This window comes from Megascapheus bottae, chromosome 5, assembly GCF_031878675.1.
Source record: "Megascapheus bottae isolate mThoBot1 chromosome 5, mThoBot2.hap1, whole genome shotgun sequence".
NCBI lineage: Eukaryota > Metazoa > Chordata > Mammalia > Rodentia > Geomyidae > Megascapheus > Megascapheus bottae.
Window position 1 is genome coordinate 25,481,426 of NC_143513.1, and position 17,679 is coordinate 25,499,104.

Genomic DNA, 17,679 nt, shown 5'->3' on the forward strand with positions numbered 1-17,679 from the left:
CTTTTTTTACCAACAAGAGGATTTCAGAGTAAAAGCACAGAATCATTACCAAGAGCAGATTAAGTGGATATTCCCACAGAAGGTTGTGATCACACAAATAACCCCAAAAGAAGTTCAAAATGGTTTGCGATACCCTGAGGGGCTAAGTATGCTTCCAGCCTCGTTGCTGTTAATCATCCTCAGAAGGAAGAGTGCAGCCCACACCTGGGCCCTCTCATCCTACTGACCTGTTTAATTTTTTTTTTTTGCCAGTCCTGGCCTTGAGCTCAGGTCCTGAGCACTGTCCTTGGACTTTTTCAAGGCTAGAGCTCTACCACTTGAGCCTTAGCACCATTTCCAGCTTTTTTCTATGTATGTGGTACTGAGGAATCGAACCCGGGTCTTAGTACATGCTAGGCAAGCACTCTACCACTAGGTCAAACTCCAGGCCCCTGGGCTGTTTAATGTTTTGCTCTCAACTTCTCCCAAATGTTCTTATACAAAAAATTCCCGAGGGCTGGGGGTTGGGGAGGGAAATGGGGACCAAGACATAAGAAAGGGTATCAATGTATGTGAAGTAATGCACCTTCTATCTGGTGAATATAATGTAACCCTTCTATAAATTACAATAAAAATATATGAAAAAAATTCCCAATTATTTCAACTCTTCTCATTACTTAATTGCCACTATTTTTCTTTTTCTCCATTCCAAAATATTCCAGATCTGTTGAGGGTTATCTTTCCCTCCTTGCTGCCTTCTTCAGCACTCTCTGGGCTTTCTTACTTGCCTGCTGTTGCCTGGTCTTTCAGCTTTTTAATCCACCACTCACTGGTTAGAGGGCCTTTCAAAAATGAGAGGCTTAGTTTTATAATCTCCTCTGCTCAGGGTTGAGTAGTTGAATACTCTTCCTTCATCCAAAGGGATTTTATTCAACATAGTATAATTTGAATTTGGAGCTCTGATTTGAAAAGACCTTATATTTGTTCAGCTTGCTTATTCAGCTGGCACTCTACCACTCAAGCTACACATCCAATTTTACTTTTTGCTTTGAAGATGGTGCCTCAGCCTCCTAAGCAGCTACAATTACAGGCATGAATCCATTCATTTGTAAAAGATTTTTGTTTGTGCAAGTCTTGGACTGTGATCCTTCTACTAATACCTCCTAGATGGCTGGAATTTTTGGTGTGAACCACCCATCGACTGTTGCTTGTTGAGATATGGTCTTGTTAATATTTTTGCCTGAACTAGCCTTGAATGTTGGTCCTCTAGATAGATTCCTAAGTAGCTGGGATTAGGTACCAACCAAAGATTTTGTTTTAAGGACTAGCACTGGAAGTAGAGGATTTCTTCCATGCTTGTGGATTCATCTCTACTCTTTGGGTCCTTCAACAATGATCACCATCTATTCTCAAGGACTCTCCAGCCTTTCTCTGTTTATAGTCACTGCCTGTCCCATAGTCAAGAATCTTTCCTTTATTGTATGCAGACAATACTTCCTCAAGAAACAGTGCTCATGCTGTCCAGTAACTCCCTCAGAAAAACAGTGGTCTCTGCTTAAAGAAAGGCAATTTTGAAAGATCCTAGGGTTTATTTCTAAGTCTTTTAGTGACTTAGTGGAGGGCTTGTAATTTGATCCTTGCTAGACTTTATTGAGACCTGAGATCATGATGTATTGTGTAATTTACTGAGAGGCACCCCAAACCCTTACGATGAGCTAAAAATGGACATGTCAGGCTGGGAGTTCTGGCCAGCCTGGCTTTTGGCACAGTGCTCTGCTTGGATAGCTTTGGTAGGAATGTGAGACACAACCCAGCATTTCCAAGATAATTATTTCTGCCTTTGGGGTCTGGTTGTCTTAGGAATAATCCTAATTCAGTAAGAACTTGTTTTATTTGTAAACTGGTAAAAATTGTAATACAAGGAATGATAGACTTCTCACAATCTACAATGGCCATTGTGCTAAAAATGCATCTCCTGTTGGCACTGGTTCCATTGTCACTACTTCTCTTCATTCCTGTTTACAGAGAAAGGGGAGCTGTCTGCAAGGCGGACTCACTGTTTCTTAGTTCCCTGATAGGAAAACTGAGGGGTCAGCCCACACAGTGAGTCCCAAAGCCTTTCCCAATTCAGATATCCTCATATCCCTCTCTGGACTGCTTGGGTGTCTTTACTGTTACAATTTATTTATTTACTTATTTGTGGCCTGGGGCTTTGAAGGTGATTGTTGGTGCTTGTTGGAGACTGTACATAGTTTAAATATTTCACCAAGTAAAATGCTTTACCTGTACTTTTCCTCTAGCATTTTAATCTTCTGTGTCATACCTTCCATTTACAAAGCTTTCCTTCTTGGCAAGGTCAAGCATGGCATGATAGAAGTTCCCATGAAGAATTGGACCTGGGGAAGAGGAAATTGTTTACAGATCTCACCCTGATCCTATTACAGGGCAGGGATTTCCCTAGTACACAGGAATCTGATCTGTGTCTTCAATTTCTTTTTTCAATTTCTCCTTTTTGTTTCTGTCTCTGCTCCTTCTGTCTGTTTCTATGTCTCTGCATTTCACACACACACACACACACACACACACATACACACCCCAATACACACATGTGGGTGCAGATGCATCAATGTTTAATTAAAGATTTTCTAGGTATTTCATTTCCCTGCTCTAAACATTTCTGAGTGGAATGATATTCACTATTGTACAGGCTTAAATACAATTTGAGGAATTTTGGAATTAGAAAAAGAACATAAATGAGTTTATTATTATAGGGGACCCCTTCTTGCATTAAAGCAAACTGTAAAGTCAGATAATCTGATAGCCAAGGAAATCCCCAGTTTGGATGAGGCCAGAGAGTGTGTCATGATTCATAAATCCCCAGAGGACTGAGGTCATTTTAAGCTTTTAATGCGGGGTTTTGTTAGGACAGTGATAGCTAATTTCTTGTTGTGCTTTTGCAATCCTGGCTCTTTCAATGGAAGGCCACACTTTAATAGGTGTAGTTTCCCTGCAGCCTAAGAGATGTGTGTCACAGAAGGCAATCTCTCTGTCTTGGACTTGGCTTTGCTGCTAATAAATTCCTTGCTATTTATCAGTCATTGTTTGCAGAACCTATTCTGATTTCTTTATTGGCTGGGAGAATTAAAAGACAATGTTTGGAGAAGGGATTTTTTTTTACCATAACTTTTTGTTTTCAAGTTTTGTTATATTTTTAATTGGAAATTTACATGTTTACAACTGCTAAAGCATTTTCAAAGTTCCCTAATTTATAAAGACATGGACTTAAAATTTCCTTGGCTATGGTGGGAGTTTGGCCTAGTGGTAGAGTGCATGCCTAGTATGCACTAAGACCTGGGTTCAATACCTTGGTACCACATGCATAGAAAAAAGGCGGAAGTGATGTTGTGGCTCAAGTAGTAGAGCTCTAGCCTTGAGAAAATCCAGGGACAGTGCTCATGCCCTGAGCTCAAGCCCAGGACTGTCATAAATAATAAAAATAAAAATAAATAATAAAATTCTTTTGGCTAATAAAGGAAATGCAAATCAAGACAACTTTGAGATTCCACCACACTCCAGTTAGAATGGCCATGATCAAGAAATATAATAAGCACAGATGCTGGCAGGGATGTGGACAGGAGGGATTGCTACTACACTGTTGGTGGGAGTGTAAACTCGTTCAACCACGATGGAAAATGTATGGTGGCTCCTCAAAAGACTAAACATAGAGCTCCCCTATGACCCAGCAATCCCACACCTTGGCATTTACCCAAAAGTCCAGAAAAAAGGCCATACTAAAGCCACTAGCACAACCATGTTCTTTGCAGCACCATTTACCATAGCAAAGGTATGGAACCAACCCAGATTCCTCTCAGTAGATGATTGGATCAAGAAGATGTGGTACTTATACACAATGGAATTCTATGCTGCCATAAGAAAGAATGACATTGCCCCATTTGTAAGGAAATGGAAAGACTTGGAAAAAATCATATTAAGTGAAGTAAGCCAGACCCAAAGGAACATAGGCTCAATGGTTTCCCTCATTTGTAATAATTAGTACACATCTAGGACTGTCCTAGCAGAGGATTACAGTAACTCAAAACTAGATACATAAGGTCATATAGGATGGGAATAATTGAAAGGACCTCTAGGATATGGAAACAAGAGCTTTATCTTGAGTGATTGTTGTTCTTAATGTACTATCTGCCTCTTGCTCTTAGCAATACTCTGGAAGTCCAGCTCTAATCCTTGTCTCCAAAGACTTTATTTTAATTAGTGTAGTAAGGCACACAGACATGGATGGAGCTCTCTGGAGTGATATTTATTGTCTATGTGCTGATTGTTTTGTATAAGATATGTTGTATAATATATTTGTTACACAAAACAAAACTGTGGGCTGGGATGCAGCTCAGTAGAAAAGTGCTTGCCTAGTAAGTGCCGTCTCCTAGGTTTGATCTCCAGTACCAAAAAAGAAGACAAAAAAATGTAGTTAAAAATGAAACAAAATTCCTGGGCGCAGTGGTTTACACCTGTTTTGGCTACTTGGGAGGCTGAGATCTGAAAATCTTGGTTCAAAGCCAACCCGGGCACTAAAGAACATGAGACTCTTGGGCCCGGGAGTTTGGCCTAGCGGTTAAAGTGCTTGCCTAGCATGCACAAAGACCCGGGGTTCGATTCCTCGGTATCCCACATACACAACCAAGCCGGAAGTGGCAGAGACGAGACACAACCAAACCGGAAAAGTGGCAGAGACAAGACTGCGACGGCGACAGAGAGCGAAAGAAGCGAGCTGAGCTGAAGTGAACAGAGCCCAACCGAGTGGTAGCCAGAGCCAGCGAGGCCGGAGCGATCGGGGCCAGAGCGAGAAGGGGCCAGAGCGAGCAGAGCCAGGAGCAAGCGAGAGCTGGCCGGGCCGGAGCGAGCGGGGCCAGAGCAAGCCAGGAGCAGGGCCGGGCCGGAGCGAGCGGGGCCAGGAGCGTGCGGGAGCGACCCGGGCCGGAGCGAGCGGGGCCGGAGCGAGCGGGCCGGAGTGAGCGGGGCCTGAGCTAGAAAGAGGGCCTAGCCGGGCCGGAGCGAGCGGGGCCGGAGCGAGCAGGGCCGGAGCGAGCGGGGCCAGAGCAAGCCAGGAGCAGGGCCGGGCCGGAGCGAGCGGGGCCAGGAGCAAGCTGGAGCGAGCCGGGCGGAAGCAAGCGGGGCCAGAGCGAGCGGGCCGGAGCGAGCGGGGCCTGAGCTAGAAAGAGGGCCTAGCCGGGCCGGAGCGAGCAGGGCCGGAGCGAGCGGGGCCGGAGCGAGCCGGGCCGGAGCGAGCGGGGCCTGAGTTAGAAAGGGGGCCTAGCCGGGCCGGAGCGAGCAGGGCCGGAGCAAGCGGGGCCGGAGCGAGCAGGGCCGGAGCGAGGGCCGGAGCGAGCGGGGCCAGAGCGAGCGGGGCCTGAGCTAGAAAGGGGGCCTAGCCGGGCCGGAGCGAGCAGGGCCGGAGTGAGCTGGGCCAGAAAGAGAAAGGGGCCAAAAAAAAAAAAAAAAAAGAACATGAGATTCTTGTCTTCAATTAACATCTAGAAAATGGGGAGTGGGGCTGTGGCTCAGGGGTAGGTTGGCAGCCTTGAGCTGAAGGGCTCAGGAACAGCACTGAGGCCCAGAGTTCAAGCCCCATGATCCACAAAAAAAAGAAAGAAAAAGAAAAAGAAACAAAATCAAATTAAATGGTTAGTGAACATATGAAAGTTGGAACTTGGCACATAATGAAATAGAAGATCTATTTTCTGATGTGTGTGTGTGTGTGTGTGTGTGTGTGTGTGTGTGTGCGCGCGCGCGCGCGCGCGCGCGCGTGCGCGCCAAGCCAGGGTTATGCCCTTGAGGTTTGTGATCAAGGCTAGTATTCTATCAATTGAGTTATACCTCCTCTTCTGGTAATTTTTTTAGTTATTTGGAGATAAGACCATCATATACTTTCCTGCCTTGGGCTGGTGTGAGCCATTGGCACCCAGCTTGAATTTTTTTTTCTTTTGGGTGATAATTTCTATTTTGGATGATGATTAGGATTCTCCAGGGTTGTTGAAAAGAGTGTAATTTGGTGCAAGTTTGATTGAAAATAGTATCAAGAACTTTTAAAATATGGGGGAAATTTATTCTTGTACAAGTATTTTGTACAATACACATGGTATTTATTCAATTCATTTGAAGTCTGTCTAGGTTTCAAACTACAGCTTATGACATGAAGATCAACAGCCTTTCTTTTTTAAGAGAGATGCAAGATCTGTCAGAGGATATTTATGAAACAATGGACAAGGCAAAAACCTTACAGAATCTTTGGGAGAAAAGATCAGAGTCACTGGGTAAGAAAATCTCTCATTGCTGTGGTACTGCCTTCCTCCACACAGCATTCGGAGAGAGAACCCCAACAGAGGTTTGAGTACCCAGAGTGTTTTCCAATTCCAGAAGCTCTTAGATGGCTTTAGGCTCTTTTGGAGGGTTTGGGGGAGTAATGAACCCTCAGTGGATATACCTGGGCCCAGCAGTGGGTTGTAGAATGTAGGTTGGATTGTTATATAAAGCTCCAGCTACTTAGCCTTCAGAGGGCTGCCTTCCATTCTAGTTTAGGTCCTGGTTACCCTCTCTCTATCCTCCCTTCTCTTTCTTCTGTTACTGTCTTCTATAAAACACTTTTTCCTACTTTTAAGATAGGTCCCCAACATATCTAATTATATATCAGGTGTAGGTGGCTATAATTCTAGCTACTTTGAGAATTACAGTTCAAAGTCAGCTTTGGAAGAAAAATGCTGACCCTATCTCCAATTATCCAGTAAGATGGTAGACTGTAGGTGTGGCTCTAATGGTAGAACACTAGCTGTGAGTGAAAAATCCTAGTGAGAGCTCAAGGCCCTGATTTTAAGCCCCAGTTTACACACACACACACACGGATTTCTTTTTAAATTTGTAAAGCTGATGAAAAGGGGTTATAATCACAAATATAAAGTAATGTCACTCACTCCCTGTATCCTTCCACTTTTCCTCCCCCAACTTCTCTCTCCCCAAGATTGGAAAGTTAATTTCCAGCATAGTGTCCTGTATTACTGTTAGATTGGTTCACTCTTTCTCCTTTGTGTATCCATTTCTGTGATTTCTCTTCCCTTCTAAACAGACAAACATATATAAGACAAAGGGTACCCCAAAACCCAAACCAAACCAAACCAAAACAAACAAACAAACAAACGAAAAACAAAGACAGTGACAATGGGATAAACCAAAGTGTGTGGGGGAAATGAAAAAAGAAAGAAATAACTGCAAACAGGATACTAAAGCAAAACAAAATCTCTTCTCTTCATATCTTGGAGTTCATTTTGATTAGCATCATTTTATATGGTCACATGGACATAGCTGTTTGGTTATTTTTAACCTCAGCTGAGACTGTCTTAGACATATTACTTCACTTATGATTTTTTTTTCAGTCAGTTGGGGGGCTGGGCTTTGTCCCTGAACTCTTCAGCTCAAGGCTATTGTCCTACTCCTGGGCCTGGGCGTTGTCTGAGCTCTTGAGCCACAATGCCACTTCCTATTTTCTGGTAGTTAACTGAAAATAAGAGTCTCACAGACTTCAGTGCCTGGGATTGGCTTTGAACTGCAATCCTCAGATCTCATCCTCCTGAGTAGCTAGAATTACAGGTGTGAGCCACCACACCCTGCAGCTATTATGATTTTTTTTCCAGGTCTTTTCTTATGAGTGGGGCAGCATTCATCAGTTTCTGATGGCAGCATAGAATTCCATTGTTTATATATACCACACTTTCTTGATCTATTCATCTACTGAGGGGCATCTGTGCTGATTCCATATCCTAGCTATGGTAAATAACGCTGTGATGAACATAGTTGTGCTGGTGGCTTTAGTGTGGCCTTGTTTATGATCATTGGATGAATTGCTATCAATTGAGTAGTTTTACTTGCTTTTAGAAGAATTAATTTTTGTGAGATTATGTCTCCACTTACATCATTTGAGCTATTGAGCTATATAATATATAACCTTATTATAGATACATATATAATGAAAATTAGGAAAAATCATTTTTTTTCTCTTCAAACTTTTTCCCCCTTTATCATTGTTTTTCTTTCTATCTTCTGCTGAAGAGTTACGAGGAAATTAGACCTTAATAAAATAAGACAATGTTTGTTGGAAAAATCACAGAAATTCAGATTCCTAGAATTAGATTCTTTTCCCAGAAGTTATTTAATGGCAGTGTAACTTGGAAATCAACAGTGAAGCTTCTCTTTAGATCTATTTATTTGAATGTCTTTATAGTTTCGACTGAGTGTAGGAGAAATCAGTTTCATTTGAAAACAGAAATAGGAATGCAGTACAAACTTTTTGGTTGATGATTAAAATGATATTTTAACTCTGCTTTATTGTAGATTCTTCTCATGGTACCACTTTTTTGGCAGTAAGTATCTTTTTCTTGGTGTTAGTATTGGGGCTTGAGCTCAGTGCCTAGGTACTATCTCTTAGCTTTTTCCCCCTCAATCCTGGCACTCTACCATTTGAGCCACAGTTCTACTTCTGGCTTTTTGGTGGTTAGTTGGAGATGGGAGTCTGACATACTTCTGGCCTGGCTTGGCTCTGAACTGTGGTCCTTAGATCTTTCTTCTTGAGTATCTAGGATTATAGGTGTGAGCCACAGACATTTGATTTGACAGTATCTTATTGAATTCTGAAACTTGATCTCCAGTGAACAAGTTACCTTAAGTTCACAGCACTGTTTTAAAATTTTGTTTATGTTTTCAAGTACTTCTATACATATTTTCAATTACTTCTTTTTATGTAAGGATGAGTTTCACAGAGCCAGTTAGTACTTTCAATTAATTGAAAGACTAGTCTTAGTTTATAGCTCAAACAGATTCAGGATGTAGCTCAATTGTAGACTACCTATCTAACATATGCAAGGCCACAGGTTCAAGCAAAGTACCATAAAACAAATAATAAAGAAACAAGATATAGGGTCTAGATAAAGCAGAAGGTGAGAGTTGAAGGCTGTAGATGATGGGAAATAAACAGTATGGCTTTGTTATTAATTGGATTTGAGCCAATCAGAATGCAAGTTAGCCTGATGTTTGTGTGTTCAGTACATAGGTTTTTACTTGGAGTAAGCACTAAGCTTTCAATCATTGAAGGTAATGATTGCAAATACATAAGTTATCAGTGGTAGTGATTTCTCCCTGGGATTATTTGTTAATGTGTGCACACATGTATTTGTTATCATAACTGGTTTGCAGTAGAGGCATTTATGGCCTCTAGTGAGTATTTTTCAGAGAAGTTTTTAAATGTCCTACAAAGCATAGAACAGCCTTATAACAAAGATAAAGCTGACCCAGTACATCAGCAGTGTCAAAACAGAGAAACCCTGCATTAAGTGGGGTAAATCCTGACAATGGAAGTTCTTCTTTCCTCATTTTACCATACCAGACATGGAAGGTCCAAGCATTTTTCAATAATATGACAAAAAAGCCTGAATTTACCTATTTGGAAGAAGGATTTTGAAAACTTAAGATAAAAGAATATTGACTAAAACCATTAGAAGACAAATAACACTGCAGAGACCGGGAACATTTCTCTATCCGTTAAATAATTACTCTAGCAAAGCCAAGTCCCCACAATGACCAGTATTGGGCATCTGTTTTCCCCTTGGACTTTCTGGCATATTGGGGGCAAAGGAAAATGTCACGAATCATAATGGACTAGGGACATGGCTCAAAAGGTAAAGCCAGACATTAGCAAGGTCAGGATTTGAACCACTCCCCAATATACCACCCCCTCTGGTTAAGACATCTAAAGAAGAAAACATTGGGAATTTTAATTTTTTTCTATCAGATGGATCTCAATAAAACTGAAGAAGTGATATCAAAATTGGAAATCCTCCACCAGCAACCTTATATCTGGAATTTTCTACTATCTCTGCCCAAATTACATGTAACCAATGTCCATGTGGAAGATGGCATCCAAACAGTGGTACACTTTCTCCAGGCAGTTTCCAAGTAAGTGAACAAGAAATTGTAAATATTTTTCCTTTTCCTTTTTTCTTTTTGGTACCAGTACTGGGGCTTGAACCCAGTGTGTCATGTTCAAACTTGTTTTTTTCACTTAGTGTTGGCACTCTACTACTTGAGCCACATCTTCACTTCCAGCTTTTGGCTGATTAAAGATGAGTCGGGCAGGAAGTTTGGCCTAGTGGTAGAGTGCTTGCTTTGCATGCATGAAGATCCAGGTTTGATTCTACATAAAAAAAGCCAGATATGGTGCCATGGCTCAAGTGGTAGAGCTCTGGCCTTCAGAAAGCCCAACACTCAAGGACAGTACTTGGGCCCTGAGTTCAAGCCCCAGGATTGGCAAAAATGAATGAATAACTAAATAAAATATAAGAATCTCATAGAATTTTCTGCTTGGTCTGGCTTCAGTCTCAGATCTCAACCTCCTGAATAGTTAAAATTACAGGTGTAAGCCATGAACTCCCAGTTTCTTTTCACTTTTTAAATAGGAAAATACATCCAATAGAGTGTTATGAATAAACCAAGAACACTCACAATGGTGCTTTCATAAAACACCCTGAGTAATTGCACCTCACCTCTGTGCTTTACCTGTCTATGCACATATCATGTGTTAGAGCTGTGCTTTTTTTCAGAACATATCCTCCATGATTCATAAAAAATATACTTTATCATGTTCACATAGCTGGGGCTCTCACAGGATCATTTTTTCATTTTGAGTGGTTACACAATATTCTGTTTTTGGTGAAATTTACTTATTAATTTTAATATTGGACCTTTGGGTGTTTCCAAGTTTTTCTTTTTTGTGGGTCATGGGGCTTGAACTCTGGGCCTGGGCACTGTCCCTGAGCTCTTCAGCTCAAGGCTACCACCCTTCCCCTTAAGCTACAGCCCCTCTTCCGGTTTTCTGGTGGTTAACTGAAGATAAGAATGTCACATTCTTTGGTTTCCCGGCTGGCTTTGAACCACCATATTCAGATCTCAGCCTCCTGAATAGCTAGGATTACAGGCATTAGCCACTGTGCCTGGCTAAAAAGAGGAAGATTACTTTTATTTATTTATTTTTTTTTGCCAATCCTGGTGCTTGAACTCAGGGCCTGAGCACTGTCCTTGGGTTTTTCCTCAAGGCTAGTGCTCTGTTACTTGAGCCACAGTGCCACTTTGGTTTTTCTATGTATTTGGTACCAAGGAATTGAAGCTGGGTCTTCGTGTATACTAGGCAAACACACTACCACTAGGCCAAACTCCTGGGCCTTTTTCTTTGTTGTTGTTGTTTTGAAGTAGAGGGACGACACCAACATAATCATCAAAACAATCATCTAAGCTAATAAATTATACCATGGTGGTTCAAGATTCAAGACCGGCCACCATGTTTTCTGAGGATATCTTTTAAAGAACCCCATTCCAGAGTGCATTTTCCATTTTTAAAATAAGCACAATTTCCAAGTAAAATTATTTTTGTCAATGCCCTATTTAAGCTGAATATTCTGGCCTGTAAGTTTTCTTATTAATAAAATAAAATGTTGATACTTACAAAAAAAGCAAATGTTTTATATGTTTACTTCCACTGCCTATAGACCCTTATTCTGTGAAAAAGTTTTCAGAATAAAGCCAGTGCTGGTGGCTTATGCTTGTAGTCCTAGCTACTAGGAAGCTGACATCTGAAAATCCTAGTTTAAAGCCAGCCTCAGCAGAAAAGTCTGTGAAAAGCTTATCTCTAGCCAGCAAAAATCCAGAAGTGAAGGTGTAGCTCAAATAGTAGAGCACCAACCTTAAGTGAAAAAGGAAAGCAAGAGTGGGAGGCTCTGAGGTCAAGGCTCAGTATTGGCACACACATACACCAAATTGAAGAACAGTGATTAACCCCTAAGGAGCTCAAAGCCATGGGATAAGACAGAGTAGAAGATTGGTGTGCATATCATTCTTGAAGGCTACTGTTCAAGTATTTTGACTGATTGTCTAAACCTGGGGCAGCTATACTGTACTTGCATTTGCTTTGAGATTGGACTTTGGATGCTGGCTGACCTCACTTGCTGCTCTAGGTAGGCTGGAAGATCCAAGGATTGGATCCAGGAATCCAGTTCCTCTGATAGGCTGAGCTCAACCTCTAGGTCTATATGAAAGACAAAGTTCTTAAGTTTTTCAAGGGGGGAATCTCTCCTCTCCTGCTTAGCCTTGTCCAGGAGTTAATTGGAGTTAGGGTGACACAAAAGTCATAAGCTTTAACATGTAAGGGTCCAACCATAGCTTATAAATAAGGCTGAGCCTGGCAAGGTGGCTCACAACTGTAATCCTAACTACTCTGGAGGCTGAGATCTGAGGATCAAGGTTCAAAGCCAGCCGGGACACAAGAGGACCTGAGACTCTTATCTCCAATTAATTTCTAGAAAACAGGAAGTGAGGCTTGGCTCAAGGGTAGGGTGGTGGCCTTGAGCTGAAGAGCTTAGGGACAACACTCAAGGCCCAGGGGGAGGGTTGCAGCCTTGAGCTGAAGAGCTCAGGGACAGTGCCCAGGGAAGTGCCAGGCTGAGATCAAGCCCCATGACCCACACACAAAAAAAGTAGGGCTGAAGCTCAGTTCCTGAGATGGAAGTAAATTTGGAATTGCTGCTTGTTGCATGTTTGGCAGATGATCAATTCATACTATCTTGGTTTGTTTTGGTTCTAGTTCCTTAACATCTTTGGGAGATTTAGATTGGCTACGATTCCACCAGACTTTCTCCCAGGTTTCTAAAGTTGTGATCAATGTGACCATCTCGACGTTGACATTTCTGCAGCAACATGGAGCGGTAGTGAATGGTATGCTGAATACCTAAGGGCTATGGCTGTGTGGCAAAATGGCTTAGCACTTAAAAGTGTGCGTGATAATCAATGTAGAGTTCAGATGATGTTCAACAAAATGATTTGATTAAAGTAACAAGCAGAAAAGAATTGTTTCTTTAAATAAAAAAAACAGTACTTGAATGGAAATGTGGAATTCCAACTTTTTAACATTGTTAGAGTTCTGCAGTCATTGCTAATAGAGAATAACATCTAATTTTTTGAGGGTGGTGGTGGTGGTACTAGGATTTGCATTCAGGCCATCATGCTTGCTATATAGGTTTGATATTACTGAGCTACACTCCCAGTGTTTCTTCTTCTTCTTTTTTTTTTTGCCAGTCCTGGGGCTTGGACTCAGGGCCTGGGCATTGTCCTTGGGCTTTCTCAAGGCTAGCACTCTACCTCTTGATCCACAGCACCACTCCCAACTTCTTTCTTTCTTCCTTCCTTCCTTTCTTCCTTCCTTTCTTCCTTTCTTTCTTTCTTTCTTTCTTTCTTTCTTTCTTTCTTTCCTTTCTTCCTTCCTTTCTTCCTTCCTTCCTTCCTTCCTTCCTTCCTTCCTTCCTTCCTTCCTTCCTTCCTTTCCTTCCTTCCTTCCTTCCTTCCTTCCTTCCTTCCTTCCTTCCTTCCTTTCCTTCCTTCCTTCCTTCCTTCCTTCCTTCCTTCCTTCCTTCCTTCCTTCCTTCCTTCTTTCCTTCTTTCTTTCTTTCATTGTAATGTATAGAGGGTTCACAGTTACATTCACCAGACAGATGGTACATCACTTTTCACACATTGACAATCCCTCATGACTTCCAGCTTTTTTCTGGAATCAAACCCAGGGCTTTGTACATGCTAGAATGACCAATCTACCACTAGGCCACACTTCCAGTCACTCCCAGTTTTTCCTATGCTCAGGAGAAACTCAGAAGTGGGGTGGGAGACATACAATGTTTCTCTGACACTTTTAATAGGTTCATTTGGAAGGTTGAGTTTTTGTATTGAACAATGAATTTGCAGGTGTTGGTGATTCGTGCTTGTAACCGTAGCTAATCAGTAAGATCTTAAGGATTACAGTTTAAAGCCAGCCTGGGCAGGAAAGTCCATGATACTCTTACCTTCATTTAATCACTAAAAAGCCAGAAATGAGCATAAAATCTCAGGGACAGCATTGACATCCTGAGTTCAAGGTTCAGTAGTGATAGTAGGGATGGGGAAGAAAAAAAATCAGCATACTGGGCCTAGTGGTAGAGTACTCTCCTAGTATGCACAAAGCTTGGCATTCTTTTACACACACACAAAGAAAAAGCTGGAAGTGGTGCTGTGGCTCAAGTAATAGAGCATTAGTCTTGAGAAAACCCAAGGACAGTGCCCAGGCCCTGAGTTTAAGTCCCAGAACCGGCAAAAAAAAATCAGTTTACCTAACATACTGTTAAGAACGTAATTAATAGAAACCGTTTTCTACCCATGTACATACAGGTAACAAATTATAAAGCATACTTCAAGTGATTGTTTTCATCTATTTCACTGAAATTGCCCCATTTATGTATGCTGAACACTGTGTTGTTCAACTCTGAATTTCAGAATCAATGTTTTTTCTCATTTAAAGAATGATTTTGTATTGCTTTCATGACTATTTGTAGGCTGATATCCCTATTTAATTTTTGATTCTTTTTAGTACTCTCAATAATCCTCAAACAATATTAGGGTCATCAGGTAATTTTGAGGTACTATCATTAATATCTCAGACTTGGGAACCAAATCAGTGTGGTGTGAAGTGACAGTAAAAGCTTCTAGTGTCTCTAACCGCTTCTTTCTCAAAGGAGTAATTTTAGGATCTCCCAGGTATTGCTGATGTTGGCTATGTGGCAAATACTTATCAGTGCTTGCTATCTCTCAGTACACAAAAATGTTAGTTTTAATCTCAGAAACCAATAATTTTCCTATACACAAGCAGCCAAACTGAGGTCAGGATTCCTGGGTTCTTGGATTCTAGGCCATCTTCAATACCTTCCTTTTCATAAAATGGTTATGATTACTTTCAAACTATTCTTCAGAAAGTTTGTAACATGTATGCTAAAGGGCACATGACCTCTCATGGAACTCTGTAGCATCCAGGATAGTCATCAGTATGGCTTTGCTTTCTGCAGTTTCAGTTACTCATTATCATCTGTAGTCCAAGAGATGGTACATCAGTCAATTCAGAACTAAATCATCAGTTAAATTTCTAACTGGATGACATTCCCACTAATGAGAGGAAGTCTCACATTTCTCTGTTCCACTTTGCCCTGAGAGCAAACTATTCCTTTATCTAGTGTATCCAAGCTATATATTCAGCTTGACATTAGCAAGAAACTAATAGTACTCTAAGACTGGTGTGGTGGCTCATGCCTGTAAGCTTAGCTATTCAGGAGGCTGAGATCTGAGGATTACAGTTCAAAGCCAGCCCGGGAACTAAAGACCATGAGACTCTTATCTCCAATTAATCATTAGAAAAAGGGAAGTGGTGCTGTGGCTCAAGGGGTAGGGTAGTAGCCTTGAGCTGAAGAGCTCAGGGACAGATCCCAGGCCCAGAGTTCAAACCCCAGGACCAGAAAAAAAATACACAACCAAACCAAACCAACAACAAAATGGTCTTGCTTATCAGACCAACTTTGTAGTATTCTAGTACTGTGTTTAGGTAACTCCTGTGTTTCTTACTGATGTCCCCAATTGACAAGGGTAGTGATGGTGAGTAATTTTATAGTAGTATCCTGGTCCTGCTTTATTAGTAGTAGTCTATGCTTTTTTTTTTTTTTAATAAAGTGAGCTTGACCACAGGTATGGATGTGTAGGGAAAAAACTCACAGTGTCTAGAGGGTGAGGTGTTCTGCATGGTTTTCATGTTCACAAGTTGTCTTGGAAGGTTTCACCAAAGTCAACAGATTGATCACTCTTACTCATTGTTCCTGTTTGATATTCAAATGGTATTTGGTTTCCTTTTGCTTTCCTATCTGAGGTGAAAATGACATTGTTTTCTGAATTAATTTAGGTAGATCAAGATATTAAAACACCTAACTAATTTGTTGTTTCAGAGTCAGCTTACCACCTTTCTCTGTGGAACATAGTCTGGAATAAAAAGCAAGTCCAATCTGATCTCAAATCTCGATTTGGTTTCGATGATCTTCAAGTGGAACACATCCTGAATTATTCGGCTGAGCTAAAGGAGGTATGCCTGTGACACTCTCAGAATTTCATATCTCACATTGAGAATGACTGCAAATAGTTTGTCTTGTGAATCTGTGCAGAGAAAAAAATTAGCAAAAATAATTGGCATTGGTAATGAACATGTACAGACTTTCCCCAAGTCCTTAAAGACCAATCATGATAGCACTGCAAAAAGGACTTCTCAAAAAATACTCATATAAGTGGGGCGTGGTGGCTCATGCCTGTAATCCTAGCTACTCAGGAGGCTCAGATCTGAGGATCGTGGTTCAAAGCCAGCCTGGGCATTAAAGTCTATGAGATTCTCATCGCCAATTAACCACCAGAAAATTGGAAGTGGCACTGTGGTTCAAGTGGTAAAGCAATAGCCTTGAGCTGAAAAGCTCAGGGACAGCACCCAGGCCCAGAGTTCTAACCCCATGACCAACAACAACAACAACAAAGTATTCATATAATAGTAATATGGAGATGTAGGAGAATGTCTGAATGCCATGTGGAAATATTATGCTTTTTAGTATAGCTATTTGAATATGTGGGAATTTTTGTTTCATCGAAGGATCCTAGAAGCACTACTCTGTGGAAATGGAGGAATAAGAAGAAACAAGACATAACAGGATCCATGAGTATTGTAGCTGAGCTATGAAATTTCAGTTTACTGACTTTGACTCCAATTATCTCCCTCCTTATGGCCCAAATTAGAATATAGTTAGACTATATAAGACTTTTATTCTAGGATGGTAAATATTTTGAGATTAGAATTAAAAGTAAAATAGTCAGGAGAAACCATGTTATCTATCTGTGGAAGACCAGAATCGTGTTGTCTAGGAAGTTCCATGGATATTGTGAATTATATATATGAGTTGCCTATTTTTTTCTGAAACAAACTATGTCATCAATGTAGGGGATGAGTGAACCTAAATTGACTATGACATAGTTCTAAGTATTGTAAGTCTGAAATTGGTCTTCCTGGACTAAAACCAACGTGGCTACCAGTCTGTATTTTTGGGGGGGGAGGTTCTACCAAAGAGAGACTCCTGTATGAAATAAAAGTCATTTTCAATACAATCTTCCAAGGTCTGTGGCTGGACCTACAATTTAGTCTAAGAAAATACAGAAAAACAAGAGAAAAACTAGATTAAGTTATATAGTTGGGCACTGGATTTTACCAAGAAACATGAGACAGACCATTTTAGGCTAAAGTATGGATGGGGGTTGTTCATTTTTTTGGTGGGAAGGCAAATATTGGACAAGAGAGGATATGTCTGGTGAATAGGGTTCTCTCTTTGGGTGAAGACGAACCTCTTAGGTGATCAGAGTGGTCTTGGACATATATTCCTCATACAGAGTCTTCTTTATAAATGTCAACTCCCTTTGCAAAAGGGACACCTATTTTATTTTTAGGGAATTAGGGAAAGGAACTTTTCCTATGCTGTCTCTTACTTTGTTTTTTATGTGGAGATGGCACATTCTGGCACTTTCATTGTTTCTTTGCTTTTTTTTTTTTTTAGAGGCTATCTGCATTTCTTTTTAGTGGCTCCTTTTCCACCTGTTAAAGCCAGCTATGTCTAGCCTAGTCTTTCTTGTGTTCCATTATTCTGATGTGGACACCTTTGTCTACTGCCACCACTACTAAAGACCCATGTGTCTACTTGAGAAAAGCCTGGTAATCCAGCA

The 17,679-nt window shown here is 41.1% G+C and overlaps 1 protein-coding gene across 1 annotated transcript in view; it reads left to right on the forward strand.

Moving 5' to 3' along the window:
• Window positions 1-17,679, forward strand: part of Abca13 (ATP binding cassette subfamily A member 13) — a 355,049-nt gene that overhangs the window by 21,656 nt on the left and 315,714 nt on the right. Inside the window, exons 4-8 of the mRNA XM_090332320.1 lie at window positions 6,157-6,308; window positions 8,377-8,405; window positions 9,830-9,993; window positions 12,671-12,801; window positions 15,876-16,009. Coding sequence (XP_090188446.1) covers window positions 6,157-6,308; window positions 8,377-8,405; window positions 9,830-9,993; window positions 12,671-12,801; window positions 15,876-16,009 — 610 coding nt within the window. The remainder of the gene's footprint in view (window positions 1-6,156; window positions 6,309-8,376; window positions 8,406-9,829; window positions 9,994-12,670; window positions 12,802-15,875; window positions 16,010-17,679) is intronic.